Below are 24,498 nucleotides of genomic sequence, written 5' to 3' on the forward strand. Positions count from 1 at the left end.
AAAAAAAGTATCATGAGGGACTTCAGGTAAGGAATATTAAGATAAAAAAAATGTGTCCTTGGGCTTCCCTGGTGGCGCAGTGGTTGAGAGTCTGCCTGCCGATGTAGGGGACACAGGTTCGTGCCCCGGTCCGGGAAGATTCCACATGCCGTGGAGCGGCTGGGCCCGTGAGCCATGGCTGCTGAGCCTGCGTGTCCGGAGCCTGTGCTCCGCAACGGGAGAACCCACAACAGTGACAGGCCCGCGTACCGCAAAATATAGTATCCTTAACAGAACTATTACTAAAAAATTGGAAACCTTCTTTATATGCTGCATATTTAAAGGGATATGAAGGCCAGAAGGAGAGAAAATGTTACAACTAAGAGTTATTCTAAGAGAAACCAGGATGACGCGATTTTTTTTTAATCCACGGAGGCATTTTATTTCTATGTATATATAACGTTCCTAGAAAATGAATACTCCCTCTGTGTTTTTATGTCTTGCTTCTTTGTGGTCCACAATGCCAGCTGAGTTGTCAGTACAATGAAACCAAACTGATGGAGCAAGAGCAGAATATTCTGCTATTTTTCTAGATCTTTGAGTTGCACAGCAAATCTGGGGCTGATCACTTCACTTGTTTAACTTGCCTGTGAAATTCACAGGTTTGCCCGCTCTGTGATCATCAATGATTTCAAATTCACCAGTGTAACCCTGCCTCATTATTACAGTTAGAAACTGGACAGTGACTCTGGAACACAACCTAATAACAACCTAGCACTTCCCTCTCTTTTTGGCATTACTGATGCCCTCGAGAGTATCAGCCAGGACATTCATGTGCACCATTAGTGGAATGGGAAGGCAGCAGAAAAGAGCAAGGCGACTTTTTAAACCTTGCAGAAACTTAAGCACACACAGTTAACAAATCCTCAGATTACTCTTTTTCAATTCCAGCTGCCTTCGTCTGGGCCTTTGGAAACAAGCGAAGGGGACATAAACACTGAGATACAGCTCATTATACTTGCTTCTTAACATGCACATTACGTTACGGGTCAAAAGATGAACTGTATGACCTGGAAAACAAGTCTGGGGACAATGCAAAAATGGGGCTTTCTGTTCAAATTTAAAAATCCAATTTCTACCCTGACCTTAACTTAGAATCATCACAACTACACAGAAGTAGGCTATAGATTTCCTACAGGGAATTCTCAGGAAACAACTGTGAGGTGATGTGACCCTCTAAGCTGCTGTACCGTAAAGCATGGAGACTAGTACACTGGACACAGTTGGGAAAAAAGGAGAGCAAAGGAGGGAAGAGCTGAAAGGGATGTGAGACAGACAAAGGACACTACTGCTGTATGTACCTTGGTGAAGGTGGTGGAGCCAGAGGCCATCAGAATTTGACGCACACGGTTGTGGAAGCGCTGCATTGACTCATCATCCACACGCAGGAAACACTGAGCTGTTCGCTCCTTAGTAACCTAAACCATAAGGTCAAGGTTAACTATCTCTGGAACTGCCACAGGAACAAGAACCACCACTGAGCCCTACCCTCCCAACAGAGCTCAACCAACTAACAATGAAAAGGTGTGCAGTATGCCTCACCCCACCTACGCAGGATGTACAGGCATGGTAATGCTACTCCTACTACCCCCTGGTCCCGCTCCAGGCTGTACCTCATTCTGTAGGTTCCAGACCCCATCCTTGTGGGTGAACTCCTCATAGCTGGTGCGGCATTTAGGCAGGATGCGGCACTCAAAACCACACATGTTGAACAGCAGGTTGGGGTTGTCCTTACTGTACACGGACACGAAGCTGTTCTCCCACTGAACTGTAGTCACTGAGCGTGGCAGACGGTTCTTGATGTCCCAGAACACTGCCCGACCCCTGCCCACAGAGAACATAGGGTCACTTCAGTCTCCTAGAAGGAACTTCCCTTCAAAGGCCAGACTGATGATATCCCAACAGAGTACACCCTCCCACCCAGGACACCACCTTATAAATTCCCTCTAATTGTCCTCTGGGTCCCTCAGGTTGATTCCAGCTCCCACGGCCCCAATTTAGACTCACAAGTTGACATCATGCTTCATGAGGCGCATGCGGGCGTCTCGGGGCCAGCATTTCTTGTTATTATAGCCAACGATGTTTTCATTGTTGGGGTCAGGGTGCTCTGTCAGGTAACGCTGGATCAGGTCCCGAGCCTCATCTGCTGTGAACCTACACCAGACAAGGTGCGACGCTGAGGGCCAAGCACACTGCGACCTCACGAGGTCTACAGCTCCACAGACGGGGGCCACCCCCAACCTGCACCCTACTCACAGGACTTCATCCCATTTTAGAGCCCCAACCCAGCAGCAAGTCAACTAAGGTACAAGAGCTGCTTCCAGAAGCTGGGCATGTACCTCAACACCCTGCAAGGATAACAATCCAGGCAAGGCCTCACCTGAAAAAAATATGGATGCGATCGATGTATCTGCAGAAAAGACGGATGGGGTGGGCAGCCTCAGTGGCTATGTCTTGGAAACTGAGAAAATCGTTTGGCATCTGAGGGGGACCAGCCATCTCACTGGCCCGGTGCAATCCCAACACAAGCAAATCCATAACCAAGCCATAGTACTGTACGATGAATGAGGCAAACTGCAGGCCTCTAATGATCCCATATGAATTCGTATGGTTCATGTCCTAGAAAGAAAGACAACTCTTGACCGTGGCCGAGTCCCAGGCTTCTCGGGGCCCATCCTCTTTTGCCCTCCCCACGGCAAACCCCAACTCAGTGGGCCAGACAACCACCCCTCCCCCAATTCCTTGCCACCCTGCCCCCAAGACACACCTTGTAGTTGATGACTACGTTGTTCTTGGCTGTCATGTAGTCGGCTATGTTGTGGTCCACGATGAGGCGCAGCAGCCGATTAAGCAGGGTCAAATCTATCTTCTCATACATCTTCTCAAACCGGGACTCCAGCATGACGTTGCACTCGCCCTCACTTGTCTCCCACACGTCCTGCAGGTTGTTGATGCCTGAGGAGTAGGGAACACACGTCTCCAGCAGGTTGGAAATTCCGTTTCAGAACTAGTGCCTACAGGAGCTATCACATTCATAACCCGATCACACACCCCTCTATTCATTCATCTGTACTGCTAGGCGAGTCCGCTGTGCTCAGCATAACCTCAACACCGTTTCCTGGGTACCAGGCACCAAGACAGGAAACGAATTATGCCGACTGGATGAGAAATTTCACACGGAACTTAATTCATCTCCCTTCCTCAAGGGCAATCCCAGAAAAGCTTTACCTTGGCACCACTTGTAAACGAGCAGAGGAGGTGGTTCTGTGTCAGCAGGCTTGATCCAGGGTGGGAAAAGGCGGCGCTTGTCAGCTTCATACCACAGGTACTGGTCCAGGTAGGCATCAGTTATCTTCTCCAGTGGCTCCACATCATACACTGGCACCAGGTGGCTATAGAGATCCATGAACTCAATGCCCACCTGTGGGACAAGGAAGCTGGCTCACACCAACCCCCCAATCATCTGAGGCAACCTGCCACCCTGGGTGCCATGAATGAATCACAAAGCCAAAGGAAAACGTGGAGGGTATCTGACTCACTTCTTTAAAGGCTCTCTGTGTGAGGAGGTGACGCTTGATGCGGGACAATGCCTCGTGGGGGTTGTCATAGGCTTGCTCGATCAGACCTAGCTCCTCCCTCTGCGACTGGTTTAACCGAGACTTCACACTAACAAGGCAAGAGTAAAGGTGAAAGGGAAAACCAAGAGGAAGCCATCCCCAGAAGGCCTTCTTTCTTTGGACTCTGACGATGATGCCATTCTTCCCTCGTGACCTCCCCACAGGAGCCTGTCTACTCTACTCCTCACCTGTAAGCTTCCTTGAGCCGCTCCAAGGCCAAGATGAGCAACTTGGTGTCATGCTTGTAGGAGAGTGGGGGGAATGGGATGGGTGAGAACCTACGGCTTTCCAGCCAATGCACAGTGGTGGTATACACTGCCACCGCTTCTTCTGCTGTGATGTAAGGCCCGTCCTGCAAAGTGGACATGAGAATTAGCTTCCCACCATAGCCCAATCCCACCAGGGCAAGGTATGGTCCCAACTTCACAGTCCACCCTCCTGCCCAGCCCCACACACCAAGCCCAGCCTACTCTGCCCAACCTTTAGGTAGTTGTGCTGCCGCTCTTGTTCTGCCTTCAGGTAGAGCCGAGTGAGGCGTCCCAGGTTCTTTTTGCAAACAGTCTTGTCTACAGTGGCCCCACGGCGGATCCGTTCTCGGTTGTAGTGCGCAGTGTTGGTCCACCAGTCAGCCTTGGCCTTCACGTATCGAAGGATCATGTTCTCTATAGGTGTTGGCAAACCAGGGACCTAAAAGTGCAAAAGGCACAATGAAAAAGTGATGGGAGCCATGTGCCCCGCTACGACATTCCAGAAGTGGTAATCCTGAGCACAGGAAGATGATGTCTATGCCTCCTCGGAGCTGGGGAGATGCCCACCTTCCAGGGAATATTGGCCTTCCAGCAGCGCCAGGCTTCACTGAGGTGTTGCAGGATTGTCCGGGCCTTGTTCTGTTTGATCCCCTCAGGCATCATGTCCAGAATGTCATGCATCACAGCTGCCCGAAGCTCAAGGTCAAAATGTGACTCCACTCGCTGCTTTGTTACGGTCTTTGCCACCCCCTTTGAGTGTCGGCCTAGAAGTGAAAGTGAGTAAAAGCAAGATTTGTTGCTCCTAATAAGCGTCTCTACCTGCATGCCGTCGCTTACCATGGTTATAATGAAATCAGTAAGTATAAACAAAGCCCAGCACATGCAATAAGATACGTCAGATATTCAGAACTACGCTTCTGAGGAATTTCCATCCTGTAAATGCTCGATAGCCTCAAGGCCCCAAAGCGAAGCCCAAGACCCAGAATACGAGGTCAGACTCATTGGAGACTGGGTCTTAGAGGCAATCCAACAGGAAGGGATTCTCAATCTCGAACAAGGACAAGGGACAGTACAGGAACACACGTGATCTACCCTTGAAGTGATAATGGGAGAAGCTGGACACGGAGAAAACCACTTACCTTCAAACTGCCGGGCCAGGAGGTTACCCAGCCATCGCTCCAGCAAAGGGGTGATGCCACGCATGAAAAACAGCCAGACTCTCCAGCCAGCAGCCCAGAAACCACAGCCAGGGCCCTTCCCTACAGGGCCCTAGGAGTCCAAGCAGAAATCAGGAATACAAGTTAACAATGCATTCAGACAACAACAGAAAATTGGGCAGAGGTGAGGCAAAGAGCACACGTATGGCAGTTAAGGGAAAAAATGGGAAAACTCTGAGACCTCCATATCTAAAATGGAGTAAATGAAGAAACCAGTCACTGAGATTCTCTATTTAGACCCAAAAGTGCGCTTTGAGGGGAAGTGTTAAGATTCACGAGACGAGGGCAGTAATGAAACAGTCAGAGCCTCTCTCCAAACAGGTGCCTGGAAAGAGTCCTGACTCAATGTAAAAATTAATACGGATCTGAGAACATGAATATACGAGGGCAGGGTCCTACCGTGTTGAAGCGGTAATAGATGAGATGCTTCAGGTCCTTGCACATGCGAATCTGCCGCATCAGCTTATATTTGTACCGGTACATGCCCGTCAGCTGCCCCACGTGGGCAAAGATATACTGCAACCCATCTGCCAGCTGCAACACAATTGCCCCATCAGGCTTTAAGCTAGAGCCAGATCCACGATCAGCCCAGGCTTCACCCAGCTTCTCCACCTGGAGCCAGGACTGAGCATTCCTAGCCTCACCTGGAAGGCATCCACATTGCCCAACCGATACTGCACATGACTGTCCACCACCAGCTTAGTTAAGCGCAGAACCTCTCGACACAGATGGAAAGCATTCCCAAAACGAGATTTCTTTCGTTCCTGGAAATGAGGCCAAGGACAGAAACAACATTTGCCAGCAATAGTCTGGACTGGATGTATGCCCTCCTTAGAGGCCAGAGCAAAGCCAGTCTATCCCTCAGCCCAGGAGACCCCTAAGGTCCAACGCAGGTACCTTGGTGGTGAGCGTCTTGACAGGCTTGAGGTTGAAGTTGTAGTCCAGGTGCAGATAGTTGAGATTTTTACGGTGAATGAGAAGGTTGAGCATGTTGTAGCCCTGGCGGCAAACCTGTAGCCCCACCTCCACCCAGTCCAGCTTTGTAGACTGAAAGAATTTGGTGGCTTTGAAGGAACGGAACAGATACCTGGGGTGGGAATAAGGAATGAGAGCTAGACTCCTGATCATCTCTGGAATGGAAAAAGTCTGAGCAGGGGCCCTAGGGCACCTCACCTCTTCTTCTGCGCTTTAGGGGGCCGGTGCTTCAGGGCATTCAGCACATAGTACTTAAGCAGCTTCTGGTAGGAGACCCTCACTTTCACAGGCTGCCCAGCAGGACAATGCTCCCGATACCTGAAAAAACAAGCCCACCAGAGCCTGGCCCATCTCTCCTTCCAGCGCTCTGCTAAAGGATGTACGCCCACCTAGCTGGAGTCTTTCCTCCTGTACATCCACTACTATCCCCCCAGGTAGAAGTCTTACCAGTTCTTGACAAGGGGAATGTCTAAGGCCCGGCGGGTGCGACCAGAGCGTAGGTTGAAGGGCCGTGGGGCCCAAAGCAGGGCAATGCCATTGGCTGTATTGTCTGTATAGAGGGGTGTGTCTTTCAAGAAGGGCTCCACAAACTCTGGAAGCTCAAACTCCTCGTCGTCATCTGGCAATGGTTCCTGACTCTGAAAGAAGAACCCCCGAGGGTTTATTTAGCTCCCGCTGATCTGGGCAGACACTTGGGATCAGAGGGAAACTCTCTGGGGCCAAGTACAGTGGCTACATCTGCCATGGAAACTGAGCTGCCTGACAAGAGAATCCCTGAAGGGCCAGGGCAAAGGGGACCAAGGGAGCAGAGAACAAGGCAGGGCCAACCAGGAAAGCAAGCAGCACTCCTCACACCCCAACTGGCTCACCAGCAGAAGGTCTCCTAGGGGATCCCCCAATACCAGGAAGAGGTGAACACTGCCATCACCTTCTGTCCAAGCTCCAAAAACTGGGCTTGGGGAAGGAGATCTGTTCATGTTAAGAACGTAATGGAACGTGGATCAACATCAAAGACATTACGCTAAGTGTTAAGACCCAGCCACAAAAGACCACATACTGTATGATTCCATTTATATGAAGTGTCCAAAATAGGCAAATCTACAGTGACAGAAAGCAGATTAGCAGTTACCTAGGCAAGGAAGATTCAAGGGAAATAGAGTGACTACTAATGGGTGCAGGGTTTCTCTCTGAGGAAATGAAAATGTTCTAAAATTAACCGTGGTGATGGTTGCACAAGTCTGTGAATAAACGAAAAACCACCGAATTATCCACTTTAAACGGGTGAATTGTGTGGTAGTGAATTACAGCTCAATGAAGGATTTAAAAAAAAAAAAAAAAAAAAAACCACGTTGGAAACAGACCAGAATAAGACCACATAGAGTCCCAGAGGAGAAATGATAAAACCCAAATGGATAATCATAGAAACAAGATTATACCAACAACTTGGTCTGAGCCAAGTGCCAAACTCTCACGTTAGCTTACAGCTAGAGGGGAACATTTAAGGATGGAAAACATGTCTCCCTCTAGCTGAATTTTTATCTAGTAACGCTTCTCGGACAGGGAGTCTCTCTTGAAGAGCTGATGTCAAACGTCCCTTCCTCTCACCTTGACAGAGTGCCTATGGGAAATTGGGTTGATCAAAGGATCAAAGTAGAAAGCTGGCAAATCAGGATCCTCAGTTTTGATGAACACAACATTAGGAGTGTGGTACCTAAAATGAAAGAAGAGTCAGCCAAGGTTCTCCTGCCCTGGCCCAACCTAAACGCCCACCTCTCCTTTCCCCCAGCTGGGTTCTAGCTCTCTCACCAGGTGAGGTGGACATGGTGTGGAAGGTTGTTGTACAAGTAAGGAAAAGCAATCTTGTACTCAGTGCGGATGGGCTGCCGGATAATGATCTTGTTAATATCATTGAATTCATTCCAGTCTTCATCCCTAGGGTGCAAAATCAAAGATGAGCAGACTAGTTAGGGCAGTTTGGAAACTACAATGGGATCTCAAGGATCAAGATGAGATTTTATGGGGCTTCCCTGGTGCTGCAGTGGTTAAGAATCCGCCTGCCAATGCAGGGGGCACGGGTTCGAGCCCTGGTCCGGGAAAATCCCACGTGCCACGGAGCAACTAAGCCCGTGCGCCACAACGACTGGGCCCGCGCTCTAGAGCCCACGAGCCGCAACTACTGAGCCTGCGGGCTGCAACTACTGAAGCCCGTGAGCCTAGAGCCCGTGCTCCGCAACAAGAGAAGCCACTGCAGTGAGAAGCCAGTGCACTGCAACAAAAAGTAGCCCCCGCTCATCTCAACTAGAGAAAACCCGGTGCAGCAACAAAGACCCAACGCAGCCAATCAATGAATGAATGAACGAACGAATGAATAAATAATTTTTTTTAAAAAAAATTTAGATTTTATTTAACCCAAGGTGCCTAAAATCTCTGCTCTCTCCAACTTACTGTAGGTTGATGTCTCTGACAAGAGGCTCAAATTTGGGGCCTCCAGGAATGGCCATATTGAGTGCCTTGGAGGTAAAAAAGGCCTTCAGATCAAACAGATAGAAGTAATTGTCATCTACCAAGTCTGTCAGGAGCTGATTGGCCAGGCGGTAGAGAGTGGACATCATAGGTAGTGTGAACTGCCAGCGCTGGTAAGTGGAACCATTCACGTACCTAGGGAAAAAAAGAGGCCCACGTCAGCTAGGTACGCTAGCTAGCCAAGCCATACTACCCGTTGCTCTCCCAGGACCCCTTCTGAAGTTCCAAAATACTCAGTTCCAAAACCCTCACAGGAGTGGTAACTCCAACCATCACTCACTTCCGGCTGTCCCTCAATGGCTGGTGGTCATAGAACCAGTCCAACACCGGGGCATCTTCCTCAGGGTCCAGCTCTAGCTGAATTGCCTCCAGTGGTTCAACATCTAGGATGTTGTCAGCATAGTCCAAAGGCGGCTCCTCATCATCAAAAGGGGGGAAACGCATCCTCTTGAAATGCCTCCTGTCTCTTTTTTCTCGACGCATCATAATCCACATTGACCTGGAAGTCGACAATGTCACATAACGGTTTATACCCACTGCCTCCACAACCACCACCACCACAAACCATGTTCCAGCCCTTCTCACCCCCACTGGGAGATGTAGACAGGTTCAATAACCCAGGGAATCTCATTGACAAAGGAAATGGCTCCAGTGATGTGGTACAGCACAGGCACATCCCGAATCTGCTCCCAAGGCATAGGCATGTTCTCCAGGAGTTTGAGGACTGCATGGGGCATGTACTTTAGGGCACTGCAACAACAGGAAGACAGAGGATTCGAAGTGACAAGGTGTTCTGCTACCTGTACCATGCAGAGAAGCCACAAGGTAGCACAGTATCACATTCCACAGAAAACCGGTCTTACAGTCCAAACCCCCAAAGTTAGTACACAGGCCCTCCGTGACCAGGAACTCTGCCTCCCCACCTCCAGCTGTGCCACTTTGCTTCTTAAACATCACTGTCCCACAATACTGGGTGTCAGTCTCTCTAAATCAACAGCTGTTCCCTTAACAGACAGCTTTTAGGCTACCTCACAGTCTATTCTCTCCGTAGCTTTCCATAAAAAATAATAAAATATTTACCACACTTTACTTTAACCATTGTCTATTATGTCACTAGGCTATAAGCTCCAGAACGACCATTACTTCCTGTTCACTGCTATATCCCTGGCACACAGCACAGATCTCAAAAATATTTTTGAAATAAAACTTCCACAGCTGCCTTAGACCAGTTCATTAAGTGGCTAACAATTTTTAAAAATAAATTTATTTAATTATTTTATTCTTGGCTGTGATGGGTCTTCGCTGCCGCGCGGGGGCTTTCTCTAGTTGCAGCAAGCGGGGGCTACTCTTTGTTGAGGTGGGCGGGCTTCTCATTGCGGTGGCTTCTCTTGTTGCAGAGCACAGGTTCTAGGCACGCAGGCTTCAGTAGTTGTGGCTCGCGGGCTCTAGAGCGCAGGCTCAGTAGTTGTGGTGCATGGGTTTAGCTGCTCTGTGGCATGTGGGATCTTCCCGGATGACGGATCGAACCCTTGTCCCCTGAACTGGCAGGCGGATTCTTAACCACTGCGCCACCAGGGAAGCCCAAGTGGCTAACGTTTTTGTGTAAAAATGGAAAAGGGATCTGCTAAGGTATTTGTAGCTGTACTCATCCACCTTGGGGACACAGAAAAACAAGAGTACAAAGACCTCAGGAGTTAACTACCCCCGAACCTGAAGATTCTGGTCACTTAGGAATTACAGGAAACAGGAATATACAGGTGTCCTGCTCTGGGCTTTAACCCACTCAAAGATAGAGACATCTTATCAAAGTATCAACAGGACAAATTAAAAGCTCCAGGGTTTCCCTGGTGGCGCAGTGGTTGAGAGTCTGCCTGCCAATGCAGCAGACACAGGTTCGAGCCCTGGCCCGGGAAGATCCCACATGCCGCGCAGCAACTGGGCCCGTGAGCCACAACTACTGAGCCTGCGCGTCTGGAGCCTGTGCTCCGCAGCAAGAGAGGCCGCGACAGTGAGAGGCCCGCACACGGCAATGAAGAGTGGCCCCCACTTGCCACAACTAGAGAAAGCCCTCGCACAGAAACGAAGACCCAACACAGCCAAAAATAAATAAATTAATTAAAAAAAAAAAAACCTCCAGTCCCAGATCAGGAAAAAAAATCAGGGCAATAAAGAACACAACTGAGAACTCTCCTACACTGTTGGTGGTAATGTAAATTGGTACAACCACTATGGAAAACAGTATGGAGGTTCCTTAAAAAACTAAAAATAGAGCTACCATATAATCCAGCAATCCCACTCCTGGGCATATATCCAGAGAAAAACATAATTCGAAAAGATACACGCACCCTGATCCTCACCGTTGCACTGTTTACAATAGCCAGGACATGGAAACAACCTAAATGTCCATCGGCAGATGAATGGATAAAGAAAATGTGATACATCTATACAATGGAATATTACTCAGCCATAAAAAAGAATGAAATAACGCCATTTGCAGTAACATGGATGGACCTAGAGATTGTCATACTGAGTGAAAAAAGTCAGACAAATATCATACGATATCACTTATATGTAGAATCTTAAAAAATAGTGGTACAAATGAACTTATTTACAAAACAGAAACAGAGTCACAGATGTAGAAAACAAACTTATGCTTACCAAAGAGGAAGTGGGGGAGGGATAAATTGGGAGACTGGGATTGACATACACACACTACTATATATAAAACAGATTACTAATAAGAACCTACTGTTGGGACTCCCCTGTTGGTCCAGTGTGTAAGACACCGTGCTCCCAACACAGGGGTTCAGGTTTGATCCCTGGTCAGGGAAATAGATCCCACAGGCATGCCGCAACTAAGAAGTCCACATGCTGCAACTAAAGATCCCGCGTGCCGCAACTAAGATCTGGCGCAACCAAAATAAATTAAAAAATATTAAAAAAAAAAAAAAAAAGAACCTACTATACAGCACAGGGAACTCTACTGAATACTCTGTGATGACCTATCAGGGAAAAGAATCTAAAAAGCAGTGGATATATTATATACGTATAACTGATTCACTTTGCTGTACAGGAGGAACTAACACAACGTTGTAAATCAACTACACTCCAATAAAGATTAATTTACCAAAAAAAAAAAAAAGCAAAACTGGAAGATCTGGAAATTATGACGAAATTCCAGTTATTTTCTCCCTTCTTTGATAACCACTCAGATGAGCTGTCACAGAACATTAAAGTCCCCAAATGATAGAGCAGCTATCCAGGACTGAAATGTAAGAGACAGGGAGAAGCGAAAGGCGCCAAACCCCAAATGAAATACTTCCAGCATGTTCCTTACCCCAAGTACACCCTTTTGTCATGGCGAAACTTCCTGTTGGTCATGTCTCCATGGTCTCGAATGATCTTCCTGACATGTTCTGGAGGCATGTCTTCCTTTTGAGCATCCACAAATCCAAACTTCCGCTTTTCCGCATAGCGCTTGGCCTGCAACTGCTGCCATTTCCGGGCTACAAGGACACCTCAGTTTAAAGAACGGCACACCCTTACCCTAACCACCCCCGTCTCTTGCCCTAGGGTAATCTCCTGTCAGGACGTATGACAGAGGGCAGGCACCGGGCAGAAGCACTCCCTGACAATTCTCTTGTCTACTCGCTCTGCTTTATTTTTTTTTCTTCATCACATTTATCATTGCCTACCATTTCTGTCATAACATAATTAAAGTTTTTTTTTTACTGTCCATCTCCCTCATTGCAATTTAAACCCTGCAAGGGAAGGGGTTTTGTCTGTATCGCTATTGTATCCTCATTGTCTGGTTCAGGGCCTGCAAATAATAGACGCTTTTACTTTTTTTAAGTAGATGTTTTAGAGACTTGATTAGATGTAAAAAATAAATGGGGGCCAATAATTGCACTAACACCTAATGTTTTGACACTTGCCAAAACGGGGAAAGGGGCTAAACCCGCTGCGCGCACGCGCACACCCGCCCCCAGGCGCCGCTCCCGCACGCTTTCTTCACCTTTCTCCTGAAGCTTCTCCTCCGACATGTAGTCTGGCAGCGGGGCTAGAGGGCCAGGCACCGGGTTACCCGGCCCTCGGTAAGGAAATACTCCGGCCATACCCGGAGAATCTGGGGAGCAGCGGAAGAAAAAAATTAACGACGGGGCCCGGGCCCGCAAGAGGGGCAGCAGGAACACGTCGAAACCCACGGCCTGCAGTCCCGCCTCGCTCAGAGTGCGTCCAGCCCGGCCCGATCCCTCCGGCCGTTCAGCCCGACCCCAACCGCGCCTCCCGCAGCCCGGCCCTTAGAGCCCGCCACGTACCCCTACAGCCCCTCACACAGACAGCCGCTTCCCTGCAGGGCAATGGCGGCAAGCCGACGTCCCCTCCGCGTTGCCAAAGCCAGGAAGTGCGCAACCCGGTTTCAGCAGTTGACCCAATAGGCGCTGGTGTGTTCAGACGGATTAGAGAGCTCACCAGTTAGAATTGCAATTCGTGCCGGAGGGGGCGGATCCACGGGCGGAAATATTTGGACGCGAGGGGGTGTGGTCGGAATAGGCGGAAGCCCCGCCTTCCGCGTTTCTGGAGCTGTTTCTGGGGCCTCAGCAGCGGCTCGCGTCCGTCCGATAGAAGCCCAGGCTTCCAGAGTTTTACTAAATTTGTCGAAGTTTGCACCTTATTCTGTGTCTAGTCTCGTATATGTAAACTTGAGGTGCAGTATTAACTCCGAGTCAATCAGTGTTTTGTTCATGCATTCATTCATTCATTCAACAATCATTTACTGAATGCCTACTATTGTATCAAGCGTTGGGTGGGGGGGTGAAGAGGGGAAGGGGGTGGGGGCGCCGGGGGCGGGGGGCTGGGAGGGGGAAGCCAACCTCAAGGAACTCCCCAGGAAACTGAGTGGGAGACGAGAACCCAGGCTCTCACAATGTCCCGTGATGGGAATTCGGGGCCAGGGTATATAACCCTGCCTATCATGTCAAGGAGGAGTTAGTCAATGAACCTACCGAAGTAAAAGAGGCCTTGGGGAACAACATTGCCGAGTGTTTTCCCCCCCTCCATCTCCATTCCTATTTTCTCTCTCTGGCAACGACTACCCTATGAAGTGTATAATGAATACCCTATAAATGCTTCTTGACTCCCTCAGGCTCTGTCTATGTCTTGCTGCTTGAATTGCCCTCCATCTCCTGCCTTCCTTGTTTTAATTTTCATGCCTCTTGCTCTATTTTCTGATAACAACTTTGACTTAACAGATAAGTTTGTTTGAACTCACACCAAGTTTATTATGGAGGATGCAGAGGACTTGTAACCCATACAGGTTCTTCATCTAGTTGGGAATTTGGGACTCAAAAGAGAAAATGAGAAGTATGCAAAGGAGAGTCCAGGCAAATACCGACTGGTGTGGAGGTTCATATAGTTCAAAGAAGAGAGAGGAGCATTATTAAAGATGTGATGGAGGTGGGGGATATGAAGGATTTGAGGAGGTAGAGAAAGAGGAAGGAAAAAGGAATCCCAGGTGGTGGTAACTACTAGGGTTAGAGTTTACAAAGAGAAACAAGCATGGCATATTAGGAAAACAGGCAGCCAATCAACCTGGCTGCAATAGAAAGTGCAGCATCATCTTTATGATGTTCATCATCGTCACTGTAGTGAAGTCCTTACCACTTGTATAAGGTCCGCTATGTGCCAGGCATTATTCTAGAACCTGGTAAAATTCTAATGTCTGTTTTCATTAATAGTATTGTACTAATGTCAATTTCCTAGTTTTGATTGTCCTACTATCGTTATGTAAGAAGTCCTCAAGTGTGTGAAGAGTACACAGGAACTCTCTGTACTATTTTCTAAACAGCATTATTGAGAAATAATTTGCATTCCATAAAGTTCACCTGTTTAAAGTATACAGTCCAATGTTTTTTAGTATATTTACAGAATTGTGCAATTATCTCTACCTAGTTCCAGAACATTCTCATCATTCCCGAAAGAAACCTTGTACTCCTTAGCACTCACTCCCCACTTCCTCCCACCTCCTACTCCTCAGCTCTAGGCAACTACTAATCTACTTTGTGTCTCTACAGATTTGCTTGATATGGGTATTTCATATAAAGGGTATCATAGAATAGTGACTCTTGTCACTTTGTGACTGGCTTCTTTTACTTAGCATGTTTTTGAGGTTCATCCCTGTTGTAACACATATGTATTTTCTTTGTAGAAATGTCTTTTCAGATCCTTTGCCCATTTAAATATTGAGTTGTATTTACATATTTTAGATACAAGTTCCCTGTCATATATATGATATGCAAAATTTTTCTCCTGTTTTTTGAATTATCTTTTCACTTTCTGGATGGTATTCTTCAAAGCAAAAAAGTTTTTAATTTGCATAAAGTCTAACTCATCAAATCTTCTCTTCTATTGCTTGTGATTTCAGTGTCAAATCTTCGAAATCATTGCCTAACCCAAGTCACAAAGATGTAATCCTATGTTTTCTTCTAAGAGTTTTATAGTTTTAGCTCTTACCTGTAGGTCTATGATTCCCTTTGAGTTCATTTTTGTGTGTGGTGTGAGATAGGGGTCCAAATGCATTCTTTTGCATGTGGATATTCAGTTGTCCCAGCACCATTTGTTAAAAAGGCACTCTTTCCTCTCTGTCAAAAATCAGCTGACCAGGGCTTCCCTGGTGGCACAGTGGTTGAGAGTCCGCCTGCGATGCAGGGGACACGGGTTTGTGCCCCGGTCCGGGAAGGTCCCGCATGCCGCGGAGCGGCTGGGCCTGTGAGCCACGGCCGCTGAGCCTGCGTGTCTGGAGCCTGTGCTCCGCAACGGGAGAGGCCACAACAGTGAGAGGCCCGCATACCGCAAAAAAAAAAAAAAAAAAAAAAATCAGCTGACCATTTGTTTGTTTCTGGACTCTCAATTATATCCCATCGATCTATATGTTTATCTTTATGCACTCTGTGCTATTTTTGCAACTTCCATGTGAGCCTAAAAGGTATTTCAAAATAAAAAGTTAATAAATAAATCAGCTAAAAAAAAAAAATAAAAAAAAAATAAATCAGCTAATTTAACCCTCAAAACAACCTTACAAAATAGGTATTATTATCCTCATTTTACTTATGAGAAACCCAGACTCAGAAAGTTTGAGTAGGGACTTCCCTGGTGGTCGGGTGGTTAAGAAACCGCCTTCTAATGAAGGGGAAGCAGGTTCGATCCTTGGTTGGGGAACTAAGATCCCGCAAGCAGCATGGCAAGACCAAAAAAAAAAAAAAAGGTGGAAGTCCAACTCTCCCCTTGGCCTCTCATACACATGTACACCCTTCTACTACCCCACCCTCTCAATATGATTACATTATTCTTTTGGTGAGACTAATACTCAATATTTACATAATTGTGTATGCTAGCCCTTATATAGCTAGCCCTTATATAGCATTTACTCTGTATTAGGCACTATTTTTAAAATGCTTTTTATGTTTATTTTTTTACTGAATTATAGTTGATTTACAGTGTTGTGTTTTTTTAATTAATTAATTAATTAATATATTTATTTTTGGCTGCCTTGGGTCTTCGTTGCCTCACGTGGGCTTTCTCTAGTTGCCGCAAGCAGGGGCTACACTTCCTTGCGGTACGTGGGCTTCTCATTATGGTAGCTTCTCTTGTTGTGGAACTCAGGCTCTAGGCATGTGGGCTTCGGTAGTTGTGGCACACCGGCTCAGTAGTTGTGGTGCATGGGCTTAGTTGCTCCGCAGCATGAGGGATCTTCCCGGACCAGGGATTGCACGTGTGTCCCCTGCACTGGCAGGCGGATTCTTTTTTTTTTGGGGGGGGGGCGCTGTGTTGGGTCTTCATTGCTGAGCGTGGGCTTTCTCTAGTTGTGGCGAGTGGGGGATACTCTTCATTGTGGTACACATGCTTCTCACTGTGATGGCTTCTATTGTCGCAGAGCACGGACTCTAGGTGTGCAGGCTTCAGTAGACAAGCTGATGCTTGTCTACAAGAAATCTAACCCCCACCCCTATGTTCACACCTGATGACCTTGTGAAAGGATTCTGAATGCTGAAGGTCAGTGGGGTTCAGCCAATCAGTGGGACCCAAGTGCCTCTCACCCACTACCCTGCTACCCACCTTCCTAGGCAACCTTGATAGGAAATGTTTTCCTCTGCTCTCTGTCCCCAGCAGTGACTACCTAAGGGTTGAACTCAGTAATGTCTCTCCCCAGTACCTTTGTCAGCAGCCCCTGCCCAAGTTCCTTTGGATGGAGATAGCCCAAGTCTGACTCCCTGAATCACACCACTGGCATGCCTTTTTTTTTTTTTTTTTTTGCGGTACGTGGGCCTCTCACTGTTGTGGCCTCTCCCGTTGCGGAGCACAGGCTCCAGACACGCAGGCTCAGCGGCCATGGCTCACGGGCCCAGCCGCTCTGCAGCATGTGGGATCCTCCCGGACCAGGGCACGAACCTGTGTCCCCTGCATCGGCAGGCGGACTCTCAACCACTGCGCCACCAGGGAAACCCTGGCATGGCTTTTTAAAAATTTTTTTTAAAAAATATTTTTTAATTAATTTATTTATTTTTGGCTGCATTGGGTCTTCGTTGCTGCGTGCGGCTTTCTCTAGTTGCGGCGTGCAGGGGCTACTCTTCCTTGTGGTGCGGGCTTCTCATTACGGTGGCTTCTCTTGTTGTGGAGCACAGGCTCTAGGCACGTGGGCTTCAGTAGTTGTGGCACGCGGGCTCAGTAGTTGTGGCTCACGGGCTCTAGAATGTAGGCTCAGTAGTTGTGGTGCACGGGCTTAGTTGCTCCACAGCATGTGGGATCTTCTCAGACCAGGGCTCGAACCCGTGTCCCCTGCATTGGCAGGCAGATTCTTAAACACTGCGCCACCAGGGAAGCCCCCCAGGCACTTTTCTAAGCACATTAACATTAATTCATTTACTTCTCATGATAATCCTATTATTATCATTCCATTATACAGGTGAGGGTACTGGGGCACAGAGAAGTCAAGTAACTTGCCTAAGACCACATAGCTAATAAGTGGAAAATCTGGGATTTAAATCCAAGTAGTCTGGCTCTAAAAGCCATGACCTAGTGTACCCTCCCCAGCTTTCTGTGAAGGACACAGTATTGGAGTGCGTGCCCAGCCTCTGAGATGATCATTTATTTCCCAGCTCTTCAGATACAGCCCTACCCCTTGCTAAGGATCCAGGCTACAGGGAGGAAACCTGCACCTCCACTCACCCTTCCCCCTAAGGTTTTTTTTTTTTTTTAATTTATTAATTAATTAATTTGGCTGCTCCGAGTCTTAGTTGTGGCCTGCAGAATCTTAGTTCCCTGACCAGGGTTTGAACCCGGGCCCCCTGCACTGGGAGCGCAGAGTCTTAACCACTGGACCCACCAGGGAAGTCCCCACCCCCCTTAAATTATTATCTCTCCCACCCCTCTGTCGAGTGCACTCACCCCCACTGCCTTCTATCTGTCCTCAGTAATTTACATGAAGTTAAAATGTAAAAAAAGAAAAAACAATCATGCAAAAAACTTTTATTATGCCTGTCTACACAGATGGTACCCACAGATCTGCAGCTTATTCAAGTAGTAAGCTATGATTACATTTATTTTCCTATGCAACTGTTTGTTTTGCCCATAGTTAATAGCTGCATTCGCTTGGTTTTCTACGGACTCTGCCAACTTCTCCTCTGGCTCTTCATTAGTTTTTAAATCTCTTTTAAAATGTTCAGACATATAAAGTAGTCTATCAATTTCACCTTCCCCCTCAAAAAAAAGTCTTTCCCAGAGCTTTGTGACCTGCTGTAGTATATATCAGTTTCCCTCTCTGCCGGTTGTACAGCTCTCTTCCTAGGATCCCCCTTCACCAATCGAACTGTGAAGTTCTTCTCTTCTGTGTTGGATCTCCTGTTTTCTATATCTGGGTCTTCCTTTTTCTTTTTTTTACATCTTTATTGGACTATAATTGCTTTACAATGTTGCGTTAGTTTCTGCTGTACAACAAAGTGATTCAGCTATATGTATACATATATCCCCATATCCCCTCCCTCTTGCACCTCCCTCTAACCCTCCCTATCACACCCCTCTAGGTTGTCATAAAACATCAAGCTGATCTCCCTGTGCTATGCAGCTGCTTCCCACTACATATCTATTTTACATTTGGTAGCGTATATATATCAATGCTACTCTCTCACTTCATCCCATTTTACCCTTCCCTGCCCCCCTGTGTCCTCAAGTCCATTCTCTACGTCTGCGTCTTTATTCCTGTCCTACCCCTAGGTTCTTCAGAACCATTTTTTTCTTAGATTCCATATATATGTTTTAGCATATGGTATTTGTTTTCCTCTTTCTGACTTACTTCATTCTGTATGACAGACTCTAAGTCCATTCACCTCACTACAAATAACTCATTTTCGTTTCTTTTTATGGCTGAGTAATATTCCATTGTACATATGTGCCACGTCTTCATTATCCATTCATCTGTCGATGGACACTTAGGTTGCTTCCATGTCCTGGCTACTGTAAATAGTGCTGCAATGAACATTGTGGTACATATCTCTTTTTGAATTATGGTTTTCTCAGGGTATATGCCCAGTAGTGGGATTACTGGCTCATATGGTAGTTCTATTTTTAGTTTTTTAAGGAACCTCCATACTGTTCTCTATAGTGACTGTATCAATTTACTTCCCACCAAGAGTACAAGAGGGTTCCCTCTTCCTTTTTCTTGATTGTCTCCCTCATTTTTTTTTTTTTTTTTTTTTGCGGTACGCGGGCCTCTCACTGTTGTGGCTTCTCCCGTTGCGGAGCACAGGCTCCGGGCACGCAGGCTCAGCGGCCATGGCTCACGGGCCCAGCCGCTCCGTGGCATGTGGGATCTTCCCGGAACGGGGCAAGAACCTGTGTCTGCTGCATTGGCAGGCAGACTCTCAACCGCTGCGCCACCAGGGAAGCCCTGTCTCCCTCATTTTGATGGAGTGTATTTTCTAGCAGTTTTCTGAGAAGGGTACATGGAAGATAAAGTTTTTTGGACTTTACATGTCCGAAAATACCTTTATTCTGCCCTCATACTTGATTGATGGTTTGTCTGGGTACCAAACTCTAGTTTTAAATAATTTTCTTTCCAATTTTTGGTGAAATTGCTCCATTGCCTTTTAGCTTCTGGTGTGATGTTTAGAAGTTCGATGTCATTTTGATTCCTGGTGTTTATACATAACTTTTCCCTCCCCTCTGAAGCATTAATCTCAATGTTCTGAAATTTAATTCTGTTGTTGCTTGATGTGAATCTACTTTCTTTCACTATTCTGGGAATTCCATGGATCCATCAATATGGCAACTTGTGTGCTTTGGTTTTGAAATTTTTCTTTCATGATTTCACTGATGATTTCTTTTTTATTTTTATTTTATTTTTAAGAAGGAATTTCCATCTTCAGGAAAAAACTTTATTTATTTATTTATAAATTTATTTATTTATTCATTTATTTTTGGCTGTGTTGGGTCTTCGTTGCTGTGCGCCGGCTTTCTCTAGTTGTGGCGAGCAGGGGCTACTCTTCGTTGTGGTGCGCGGGCTTCTCATTGTGGTGGCTTCTCTTGCTGTGAAGCACGGGCTCTAGGCGCGTGGGCTTCAGCAGCTGTGGCACGTGGGCTCAGTAGTTGTGGCTCGCGGGCTCTAGAGCGCAGGCTCAGTAGTTGTGGTGCATGGGCTGAGTTGCTCCAAGGCATGTGGGATCTTCCCAGACTAGGGCTTGAACCCGTGTCCCCTGCATTGGCAGGCAGATTCTTCACCACTGCGCCACCAGGGAAGTCCTTTTTTTCCCCTCAGTTTTCTCTTTCTGGGACTCCCATTATTTTGATGTTGGGTTTCTTGGACTGGTACCATGATTGTCTCATTTTTGTCCCTAATATCTTCTTTCTGGGAGATTTTCTCAACTTTATCTTCCAACTCTTCCATGAATTTTTCATTTCCAATATCACACTTTTAAATTTCATATACTCTGTTTAGTTCTGTCTGAATTCTTTTTTAAATTTTGGTAGTATATTATTTCATGTTTATGATATATTCCCTTATCTCTCTGAGGAAAATGAGTTTTACTGAAGTTTTATTCTCCATGAATAATCTTTGCTTTCTCTGTGTTTTCCCATTTTTTCATATTCTACATATTTCATGTTAGAGGCTCTCCTCAAGTGCTCATAATTGGTCCTTCAATTAAACTCGTAATAAATACTTCCAATGAAAAGACAGAAAGATTTGACCTAATTGTAGGGGGAGGGTCATGGAAATGTCTTTAGGAAAAGAAATGTTGGAAATGAGCACTGAGAATGTATAAGATAAAGGGGGTGGAATAGGAGGAGGGGAGCCAGGAAGATGGAAACAGGGGAGAATGGGCAGCCTACCAGGCATTGGGCGTTGTCTGTGCAAGGTCCTGAGAAAGGAAGGAGCATGGCATACTTTATTTTATTTATTTATTTAGGCTGCATTGGGTCTTCGTTGCTGTGCGCGGGCTTTCTCTAGTTGCGGTGAGCGGGGGCTATTCTTCGTTGCGGTGCGCGGGCTTCTCATTGCAGTGGCTTCTCTTGTTGCGTGCAGAGCACAGGCTCTAGGCGCGCGGGCTTCAGCTGTTGTGGTACATGGGCTCAGTAGTTGTGGCTCACGGGCTCTAGAGCGCAGTCTCAGTATTTGTGGCACACGGGCTTAGTTGCTCCGCGGCATGTGGGATCTTCCCAGACCAGGGCTCGAACCCGTGTCCCCTGCATTGGCAGGCGGATACTTAACCACTGCACCACCAGGGAAGCCCCCATGGCATATTTTATAAACTGAATAAAGTCACACAAAGAGTGAAACAGGGAATTCCCTGGCAGTCCTGTGGTTAGGACTCAGCGCTTTCACTGCCGTGTCCGGGGTTCAAACCCTGGTTGGGGAACTAAGATCCTGCAAGCCACGTGGTGTAGCACAAAAAAAAAGAAGAAAAAAAAGAGTGAAACGGAAATTACCATGAAATGAATCTGGAGGGTAGACAAGGGGAGACCATGAAGAAGCCTACAGGTCATATCATGAATTATGCCCCTACCTAATAAAGGAGGAGCCACTGGATGGTATTAAGCAGGGGAATGACATGATCCAATTTGTATTTTAACAATCACAGGGGCTTCCTGTGATTAAGAATCCACCTGCCAGTGCAGGGGACACGGGTTCGAGCCCTGGTCCGGAAAGATCCCACATATCGTGGAGCAACTAAGCCCGTGCGCCACAACAACTGAGCCTGTGCTCTAGAGCCTGCAAGCTACAACTACTGAGCCCGCGTGCCACAGCTACTGGAGCCCGCACGTCTAGAGCCAGTGCTCTGCGACAAGAGAAGCCACCACAATGAGAAGCCTGCGCACCACAACGAAGAGTGGCCCCCACTCGCCGCAACTAGAGAAAGCCCGCGCGCAGCAACGAAGACCCAACGCAGCCAAAAATAAATAAATAAATTTATTTAAAAAAAATCACAAACTGACCACTAAGTGGAAAATAGTCATGAGGCTATCATCATGTCACCCAGGGTAGAGATGATGATGACTCCAACCAGGGTGGGATAAAAAAATGGAAAAAATGAATGAATGTGAAAGCCATTCTGAACTCGGTGATTAATTGGACTTGTGGGGGGGTGGGGGAGGTAGAGTGCCATGGCTTGAGGATGATTCTTTTTCTTTTTTTTTTTTGTGGTATGCGGGCCTCTCCCGTTGTGGAGCACAGGCTCCGGACGTACAGGCTCAACGGCCATGGCTCACGGGCCCAGCCTCTCCGCGGCATGTGGGATCCTCCCGGACCGGGGCACGAACCCATGTCCCCTGCATCGGCAGGCGGACTCTCAACCACTGCGCCACCAGGGAAGCCCGAGGATGATTCTTAAGTTCCTGTTTTATACAGTGAGTTAAGGGCAGTGCTGTGCACAGACCAGGAGCATACAGGAAAAGGTGCAGGTCTGGGAGGAAATATGCTGGACATCCCTTGGATGTCAGGATGCAACAATCCCCTCCTCTCCAGGTTGTCAGATCATTCTTAGTCTGTGGGTCATTGGCTGACCCATTTCTACATCCCTTACCTCTGGTCTCCCTCCTTTGGATAACTCCAATTTTTCCAGCTTTCCACTTTAACGAAATCCTCATTGCAGGCTCCCCGTAGCCTGGTCTCTGACTTGTTTACTCTCTATTATATTTCCTATGTTCGAGCACATAGTAGGATGTTCATAAATACTTGTTGAAAAGAGAAATAAAGTGGAGTGTGCCAGTAATAGTTAGAGCCACAAAATAGAATGGCACATCTTCCTGGATCGTAAAACTGACAGTTTCACTTGACATTTTGTAAAATTAAAAAAAAAATTCAAATATTATACTTTTAAGTTATTTCAAATGTTATTTTATATTAAAAGAGATAGATAGGAAAAGATTTTGAAGCAGAATGCAAAGTTCACATGAATTTTTAAAATTCAATATATGTCAAGGAAATGCTGCTGCAGCTGCCCTAGGCTAGGCTCCCCCCGCATTTCCTCCATCCCCCCAGTCCCCTACCCTTGCTTGCTGCCAGGGTGGAAATATTTGGATTCTAGGAAGAGCCGGGGTTAGGGAAGGAAGGGCAGGAGCTTGAGAAAAATGATGGTTGGACAAGCTGCCGAGGAGAGGGAGATTAGGGCTGACTGGCAGTGCTTCCCTGGGCCAGTGCAGCAGCAGTAATTTGTGGCATCCCTGTTTCTGGGCTTCTCTGTCCTCTAGCAGTGCCCTGACCTGGGATCCGGGACAGAGAGAGCCTCTGTGCCAGTCTCTCAGCCTTTGGGATTAGCAGTGCCAAGCGGTGAAGTTCAAGGAGGTGAAGGAATCCTTCCGAAGGCACAGGCAGGCAGGCCAGAGTGAGCGGGCATAGTTTAGCCCAAAGGAATCATTTACCATCCCTGCAATGTCAGTTACTACCCCAGAGCCTGTTTTTGGGGGGGTTTGGGTGGTGGTAGGTGGGGAAGAACCCCTGCAGGGCCCATCATTTCCACTACATTCTTATCTCAGTTGAAAGAGCTCACTCAGTCTGAGAATCACTTCCTTGTCTACTTCCTGTGGAAGGTGTGGCCAGGGAAGTTTTGTCCCCCTCCTGGTTAGAGGCAGGGAACGAATGTGCTCTCAACACTGAGTTAACACTGTTCACGTCTGCAGGGGAATGCCGAAACGGACCTCTGCCCTGCACAGTTACCGCGTTCCTGAAAAGTGCAGAAATCGATACGATACTTGGTGAATAGAAGTCTGGCTTTCCAACCGAAGAAGCATCCTGACTTAAAAATACCACCTCAGACGCAATAAATCTGATTTGATTGATCTTCAGTTGTCAACTTTCTACCTTGAAGTTTCTCCATTCCTCAGCCTTCCTATAAAGAAAGGGGCAAAATAGTGTATAAGGATCCCTGGATTCTACTTCTGGCTGTGCCACAAACTAGCTGGGTGTACTTGGATAAGTCACTTAACTTTTCTAGGCTTTAATTTTCTGTAAGGGAATTCCATGGTGGTCCAGTGGTTAGGACTTGGCGCTTTCACTGCTGGTGCCTGGGTTCGATTCCTGGTCAGGGAACTAAGATACCACAAGCCAAGCAGCACAACCCCCACCCAAAACAAAGATTTAAAAAAATGAAATGGTAAGATAATCTTGAAGGTGATGTATTAATAAAGACTCACTGTTACAAGCAAAAAGAATTAACTCATACTCAAGCAAATCTGGGAGTTATTTATTTATTTTTGGCTGCGTTGAGTCTTTGTTGCTGCGTGCGGGCTTTTCTCTAGTTGCCGCGAGTGGGAGCTACTCTTCGTTGCAGTGCGTTGTGGCTTCTCTTGTTGTGGAGCACGGGCTCTAGGCACGCGGGCTTCAGTAGTTGT

General features: G+C 47.1%; 1 protein-coding gene and 1 pseudogene across 1 annotated transcript in view; both read right to left on the bottom strand.

Annotated features, from left to right (window-relative positions):
* PRPF8 (pre-mRNA processing factor 8) overlaps positions 1-12,932 on the bottom strand; it is a 36,524-nt gene extending 23,592 nt beyond the window's left edge. The window contains exons 1-23 of the mRNA XM_065897880.1: positions 12,635-12,932; positions 11,957-12,125; positions 9,205-9,369; positions 8,900-9,118; positions 8,542-8,754; positions 7,903-8,028; positions 7,702-7,807; positions 6,544-6,734; positions 6,295-6,414; positions 6,019-6,208; positions 5,766-5,885; positions 5,521-5,655; positions 5,044-5,173; positions 4,472-4,668; positions 4,137-4,343; positions 3,845-4,008; positions 3,579-3,705; positions 3,268-3,460; positions 2,807-2,994; positions 2,420-2,658; positions 2,047-2,193; positions 1,653-1,863; positions 1,341-1,457 (exon numbers count right to left, since the gene is read on the bottom strand). Of these exons, the coding sequence (XP_065753952.1) occupies positions 1,341-1,457; positions 1,653-1,863; positions 2,047-2,193; positions 2,420-2,658; positions 2,807-2,994; positions 3,268-3,460; positions 3,579-3,705; positions 3,845-4,008; positions 4,137-4,343; positions 4,472-4,668; positions 5,044-5,173; positions 5,521-5,655; positions 5,766-5,885; positions 6,019-6,208; positions 6,295-6,414; positions 6,544-6,734; positions 7,702-7,807; positions 7,903-8,028; positions 8,542-8,754; positions 8,900-9,118; positions 9,205-9,369; positions 11,957-12,125; positions 12,635-12,734 (3,774 nt within the window). The 5' untranslated portion in view covers positions 12,735-12,932. The remainder of the gene's footprint in view (positions 1-1,340; positions 1,458-1,652; positions 1,864-2,046; positions 2,194-2,419; positions 2,659-2,806; positions 2,995-3,267; positions 3,461-3,578; positions 3,706-3,844; positions 4,009-4,136; positions 4,344-4,471; positions 4,669-5,043; positions 5,174-5,520; positions 5,656-5,765; positions 5,886-6,018; positions 6,209-6,294; positions 6,415-6,543; positions 6,735-7,701; positions 7,808-7,902; positions 8,029-8,541; positions 8,755-8,899; positions 9,119-9,204; positions 9,370-11,956; positions 12,126-12,634) is intronic.
* On the bottom strand, positions 445-822 carry LOC136138344 (small ribosomal subunit protein uS8-like; annotated as a pseudogene).
* Positions 12,933-24,498: the final 11,566 nt, after the last annotated feature.

Source organism: Phocoena phocoena, chromosome 19, assembly GCF_963924675.1.
Source record: "Phocoena phocoena chromosome 19, mPhoPho1.1, whole genome shotgun sequence".
Lineage (NCBI taxonomy): Eukaryota > Metazoa > Chordata > Mammalia > Artiodactyla > Phocoenidae > Phocoena > Phocoena phocoena.